At 42.3% G+C, this 7,206-nt stretch overlaps 1 protein-coding gene across 1 annotated transcript in view; it reads right to left on the bottom strand.

The window, feature by feature from the left end:
* Positions 1-6,408: 6,408 nt before the first annotated feature.
* PDE9A (phosphodiesterase 9A) overlaps positions 6,409-7,206 on the bottom strand; it is a gene marked incomplete at its 3' end in the record, with an annotated part of 128,989 nt that continues 128,191 nt past the window's right edge. Inside the window, exon 19 of the mRNA XM_007457359.1 lies at positions 6,409-6,517. Within this exon, the coding sequence (XP_007457421.1) occupies positions 6,409-6,517 (109 nt within the window). The remainder of the gene's footprint in view (positions 6,518-7,206) is intronic.

The raw sequence follows: 7,206 nt of genomic DNA, 5'->3' as shown, positions 1-7,206 counted from the left end.
CCACAACTACTGAGCCTGAGCTCTAGAGCCCGTGAGCCACAACTACTGAGCCCACGTACCACAACTACTGAAGCCTGCCTATCTACAGCCCGTGCTCTGCAACGAGAAGCCACCGCAATAAGAAGCCCGCGCGCCGCAATGAAGAGCAGCCCCCGCTCGCCAGAGCTAGAGAAAGCCTACGCACAGCAACGAAAACCCAACACAGCCAAAAATAATAAATTTATAAAAATTTAAAAAATAAAATAAAATGAAACGCACTTCCTGTATGGTCCTTTACCCAATAATTCTGGAGTTCCAAGTTCTAGGGTGTCTGCTCACTCTCCTTCATGACAGATGGCTTCCTCTTATGTTTTCTAAGTTGGGGCTGTGAACTCAGCTTCAACAGGGCCTTAGTGGGAATCCAGGTGACTAGTTCCAGGGTGTCTCTCTAACGAGCTTCTGTGTTTGCTCCTGCCAAGGATGCTTCAGGGGAATAACCAACCCTGAACCACATTATTTGTTCATTTTATTTGGGCTTCCGAGACTATACAAATGGTGTAAATTTGAACCCCCAATTTAAATGAGGGCACACCTTTGGTTATGAATTCTCAGGGAAGACTTTCTATTGCCTCTAGATCTCAGGGTGAGACCCACGAGGTTCTTTTGTGCTTTATGGGCCGATGGAAAGATTTTTTTTTCCTAGTCTGCTTTTCCACTGAGGGTGTCACCCTTTAAGGGGCTGAGCTGTATATTAGGGTCTCAGTTTTCAACGCCCCAGGTAAGGCCTCCAAAATCTCGGTGGATATAAAACCCAAACCCTTCATTTTGCCAAGATCTACAACTGCCCATGAGCTCCCCTAGCTTTGGATTTCAATTTCCTCTTCGTGTATGGCTCCAGGGATTCCCCTTAGTTTCTTGAAACCCAGCTGTGCTCTGTAAAGGATGTTTGCTTGATTTTATGTAGCATTTCTAGATGTTTCACAGCAGGGATGTGCTTGTCAGGTTATACCATTCAAAATATGACAAAAAACAGATGATTTCCTCTATAATCAAGTTCAAATCTTCGCAGCCAAACTTCTGGAAAGAGCTGTCTGTCCTAGCAGTCTACACTTTCTCATCTTCCTGTCACTCTGCAACCTGCCACAGGCTTCTATACACTTCCTCGCCCCCTTAGAAACTGCTTTTCCGATAAACCAGCAACTAAAGAGGGTGGTTGGTTACCTGCGGGGGTGGGGGGGGTGGGGGGAGTGGGAGCAAGTTTCGTCTAAGGATACTTTGTTTAGTTTTGTTTTGGCCACATGGTGTGGCATGTGGGATCTTAGTCCCCCAACCAGGGATTGAACCCATGGCCCCTGCAGTGGAAGCACAGAGTCCTAACCACTGGACTGCCAGGGAACTGGAGACTTTTTTTTTTTAAAGCTCCCATTCTTAGAACCATAGTAGTGCACCCCCAAATAAATGATGAAAACCAAGCACTATATGGGGAGAAATGAATACAAACAGTAACAAATGAACCTAACTCTCTTACAATGAGTAATGAACCCCTGTGAAGGAGGCCAGGAGGGAAAGAACCAACTTAAGTCACTTTGGAGAACAGTATTTTGACAGGATACTGTTAAGTCTAAAGACAAAAAGAATTGGACAAAATACTCTCCTTTAAATAGTAAATTTGTTTCACACAGGGCTATGGGTTAGTAATACTGAAACTACTCTGTGTCAGGAAATACCTAGAGACAAAGGAAAATGAAAACAAATTTACACATCCTATGGGATGCTGCAAAAGCAGTTCTAAGAGGGAAGTTCATAGCGATACAGGTATTCCTCCAGAAACAAGAAAAATGTCAAATAAACAACCTAACCTACCACCTAAAAGAATTCGAAAAAGAAGAACAAACAAAACCCAGAGTCAGCAGAAGGAAGAAAATAGTAAATGTCAGAGAGGAAATAAAGAGAGATGAAAATAATATAAAAGATCAATAAAACTAAGAGCAGTTTTTTTTTTTTTTTAAAAGGTAAACAAAATTGACAAACCTCTAGCAAGGTTCACCAAGAAGAAAAGAGAGAGGACCCAAATAAAATAAGAAATGAAAGAGGAGAAATAACAATCAATCCCACAGAAATACAAAAAATCATACGCGAACACTATAAACAGCAAATTGGACAACGTAGAAGAAATGGACAAGTTTCTAGAAACATACAGCCCACCAATACTGAGTCAAGAAGAAACAGATAATTTGAACAGATTGATCACTAGAAGTGAAATAGAATCTGTTAAAAACAAAACAAAACAAACAAAAAACCCTCCAAAACTCCCTGCAAACACAATCCAGGACCTGATGGTTTCACTGAGGAATTCTACCAAACATACAAAGAAGAATTTATACCTGTCCTCCTAAAACTATTCCAAAAAATTGAAGAGGAGGGAACCACTCCCAAATCAATTCTTTGTGGCCACAGTTACCCTGATGCCAAAACCAGACAAAGACACTACAAAAAATAGAAAATTACAGGCCAATATCTTTGATGAATATAGAAGCAAAAATCCTCAACAAAATATTAGCAAACTGAATCCAACAACACGTAAAAAGGATCGTACACCATGATCAAGTTGGATTCATTCAGGTCACAAGGATGGTTCAGTATAAGCAAAATCAATGTGATACGTCACATTAACAAAAGAAAAGACTAAAACCACATGATCATTTCAATAGATGCAGAGAAAGCATTTGACAAAATTCGACATCCGTTCATGATAAAAACTCACCAAAGTGGGTATAGAGGGAACATATCTCAACATGATAAAGGCCATTTATGATATACCCACAAGCAACATAATACTCGATGAAAACATTCCCGCCAAATTCAGGAACAAGACAAGGATGCCCACTCTCACCACTTCTATTCAACATAGTATCGGAAGGCTTAGCGACAGCAGTCAGACAAGAAAAAGAAATGAAAGGTATCCAAGGGACTTCCCTGGTGGTACAGTGGTTAAGGATCCGCCTGCCAATGCAGGGGACACAGGTTTGAGCCCTGGTTCCGGAGGATCCCACATGCTGCAGAGTAACTAATCCCGTGTGCCACAACTTCTGAGCCTGTGCTCTAGAGCCCGCATGCCACAACTACTGAAGCCCATGAGCCTAGAGCCCATGCTCCACAGCAAGAGAAGCTGCCGCAATGAGAAGCCCACGCGCTGCAACAAAGAGTAGCCCCCGCTTGCCGCAGCTAGAGAAAGCCCGCGTGCAGCGACAGACCCAACACAGCCGAAGATAAATAAATTAATTAATTTTAAAGAAAGTATCCAAATTGGAAGGGAAGAGGTGAAACTGTCACTATTTGCAGATGACATGATACTCTTATGTTGAAAACCCTAAAGTCTCCACACAAAACTATTATAACTAATAAATGAATTCAGCAAGGTAGTAGAATACAATATTAATACACAGAAATCTATTGTGCTTCTTTACACTATTAGTGAAATATCAGAAAGAGAAAGTAAAGAAGCAAAATCCTGTTTAAAATTGCATAAAAAATACCGAGGAATAAACTTAACCACTGAGGTGAAAGACCTATATGATGAAAACTCTAAAACATTGATAAAGGAGGGACTTCCCTGGCGCTCCAGTGGTTAAGACTCCATGCTTCCAGTGCACAGGGCGTGGGTTTGACCCCTGGTCAGGGGACTAAGAACCCACATGCCACGTGGCAAAACCCAACAAAAACAACAACAAAAAAACACATTGATAAAGGAAGTTGAAGATGATTCAGAGAAATGGAAAGATATCCCATGGTCTTGGAATAGGAGAATTAAAATGGTTAAAATGGCCATACTACCCAAAGCAATCTACAGATTTAATGCAATCCTTATCAAAATACCCATGACATTTTCCACAGAACTAGAAAAAAATAATCCTAAAGTTTATATGGAACCACAAAAGTCCCAGAATTGCTGAAGCAATCCTGAGGAAAAAGAACAAAGGAGATATAACCCTTCCAGGCTTCAGACAGTACTACATAGCTACAGTAATCAAAAACAGCCTGGTGCTTGCACAAAAACAGACACACACAGATCAGTGGAACAGAATAGAGGGCCCAGAAATAACCCCGCACACATACGCTCAACTAATCTATGACAAAGGAGGCAAGAATACACAATGGAGAAAAGACAGTCTCTTCAGCAAGTGGTGCTGGGAAAACTGGACAGCTACATGTAAATCAATGAAATTAGAACATTTCCTCACATCATATGTAACAATAAACTCAAAATGGTTTAAAGACCTAAAATATAAAACATGACACCATAAAACTCCTAGAAGAGAACATAGGCAAAATATTGTTGAACAAAAATTGTAGCAATATTTTCTTAGATCATTCTCCCAAGGCAAAAGAAATAAAAGTAAAAATAAACAAATGGGACCTAATCAGACTTAACAAGCTTTTACACAGCAAAGGAAACCATCAACAAAATGAAAAGACAACTTATGGAATGGGAGAAGATATTTGCAAACAGTGCAACTGACAAGGGGTTAATATCCAAAATATACAAACACCTCATACAACGCACTATTGAAAAAACAAATAACCCAATCAAAAAAATGGGCACGAGACCTAGATAGACATTTTTCCCAAAGAAGACATACAGGTGGCCAACGGGAGCATGAAAAGATGCTCAACCCTGCTAATTATTAGAGAGATGCAATCAAAACCACGATGAGGTATCACCTCACGCCGGTCAGAATGGCCGTCATCAAAAATTCTACAAATAATAAAAGCTGGAGAGGGTGTGGAGAAAAGAGGACCCTTGTACACTGTTGGTTGGAATGTAAATTGGTGCAGCCATTATGGCAAACAGTATGGAGCTTCCTTAAGAAACTAAAAAAAGAGCTGTCATATGAGCCAGCAATCCCACTCCTGGGAAAAAGTGAAAACTATTTTGAAAAAGATGCATGCACCCCAATGTTCATGGCATCATTATTTACAATAGCCAAGACATGGAAGCAACCTAAATGTTCATCGACAGATGACTGGATAAAGAAGCTGTGGTATATTTATACAACGGACTATTACTCAGCCATAAAATAGAATGAAGTGATGCCATTTGCAGCAACATGGATGGACCTAGAGTATTATGCTTAGTGAAGTAAGTCAGACAGAGAAAGACAAATACTATATGATGTCCTTTGTATGTGGAATCTAAAAAGTAATACAAATAAATGTATGTACAAAACGGAATCACATAGAAAACAAACTTATGGTTACCAAAGGGGTGAGGGAGGGGAAATTAGGAGCTTGGGATTAAATACAAACTACTATACATGAAATACGTAAACAACAAGGATATACTGTATAGCACAGGGAATTATATTTAATATCTTGTCAAAAAAATTTCTCCGTGTGCACATTAGGACTGAAAACATAATGAAATACATGGTGGAGAAGGAGGCCAGGATTCTTGCTGTTGGAGAAAAAGACGCTACAAACAAGGAAAGGGGAGAGCTGCAAGGAACCTGGTGGTATTGGATTGTATCTGAGAAATCGGTGTGAATCTATGGTTTTTGATATACGGGTATGTAGACATGTAGACACAGAAATTAATACAGAGTATGCATATGCTTGGATTAGCATATATACATATTTTCTAGCTCTCGTTGCTCAAAGACAATGACACCTCAGTCACAATGAGCTCACCTGGCGCCCAAATCTTGGTGTTTAAGCACCATTCTCCAATGTAAGGAACCAAGGATCCTTGGAGAATTGGTTGATTCCAGGACTGTGGTAGGGAAATACAAGCTGAGCCTGAAACATCTTGTGGAACGAGAAAATAAGGAATTGCTTGAAAAAGAGAGGCGTTTGTTGAAAGTACACAGGAACCAACCTGCAGGAGTTCCCAATGGCCAAATCTAGGATAATCTGGGCAACTGAATAAATGGTGATTGAGTTGTGTTATAACCCTAGCATAAAAGAGGTATCCACAAGCTCATATAAAGTATTGAATAAATAAATAAATGGTGGAGGAGAGACAGTTCTTCCTTGCAGAAGAGTTCCAATTAAAATGTAAAAAGAAGGACTGAAATTCAAAATCACCACTAGGCACATGCCACCATGATTAATCATTGCCAGCAAGATGGATGCTCAATTCAGAGGGCAAAAGTTTGGAGAGCAACAGGAGAGTTGCACAGTTTTAAAGTACCTCCTCCAAGATATTTATTCATTACAAAGGGAAACTATACCTTTACAATGGAAACCCCCTAGCCTGGTGATCAAGGTCAGCCTCCCCTATAATCAGGCTTGTGGACACCACATACCCCCTGACCTGCCTGATGCACTAAGCAGGACCTGACATCATGGCTGTGGAGCTCCTGCCAACATGAGTAACCCATGAAACAATGTCTGACAAGCTCTCTTGGAGGGACAGTCTCCAGGGCTCACCCTTCCAAGGCGTCACGTCCACTACGGATGGGTGGACTGGGGACAGCCTCAGTGTGGAGGTGAGTGGGGACCTGGCAACCCGGGGGAGTGTGGGAGCCTGGCTTGGATCCTGGAACAGGAAGAGGACGTCAGTGGGACACTTATTAAACACGGGAGGTACCTGGCCTGGTGTGTGTTTATGGGAATGGACTGGCAGAGGCGGGGCAATTGATAAGGAGGAGAGAGGGGAGGGCCGCAGGAGGGAGTCCACGGGAAGGGGAGCCGGGTGGGACCAGTGGCTGCCTGTCCTGCCTTTGTGGGGTTGGTTGCATTTTGGGGAGGGGGTTAATTTACACACGGAAAGACGGAGAGCTCCGTGATGCTGCTGGGTGGGCACTGACAGACTTGCACACCATGCACCATCATTCAAACCAAGCTGAGGGCTTCCATCCCTGGAGACTTACCTTGGGCCTCTGACCCCAGTACCTCCCCAGGACCACGCTTGGACCAGGGCAAGTGGAACCCCGTGCCTCAGACGTAGGTTGATGGGTTCAGCAAATAAAAGTGGTTTGGGAACCCTCCAGGGGGCCCCACACCTTGAAGTGCCTTCCTCTGAATTTTCCAAGTAATTCTCATGCTTGGGGGTGACCGATCCCCATCTTTCCCTTTTGGGGCACTTCGTGATCCTCTATACTCTACCTCTTGGGATTGACCAGTGCATCCTTCGCTCATGGGCTGCAGCCCTATGTATGTGTGTGTGTATGTCTGTGTGTGTGTGTGTGTGTGTGTGTGTGTGTGTGTGTGTGTGTGTGTGTGTGC

This window comes from Lipotes vexillifer, unplaced genomic scaffold (assembly GCF_000442215.2).
Source record: "Lipotes vexillifer unplaced genomic scaffold, Lipotes_vexillifer_v1.1 scaffold1944, whole genome shotgun sequence".
Lineage (NCBI taxonomy): Eukaryota > Metazoa > Chordata > Mammalia > Artiodactyla > Lipotidae > Lipotes > Lipotes vexillifer.
The sequence above is the reverse complement of the archived record's forward strand: the minus strand, read 5'-3'. Positions and strand labels throughout refer to the sequence as shown.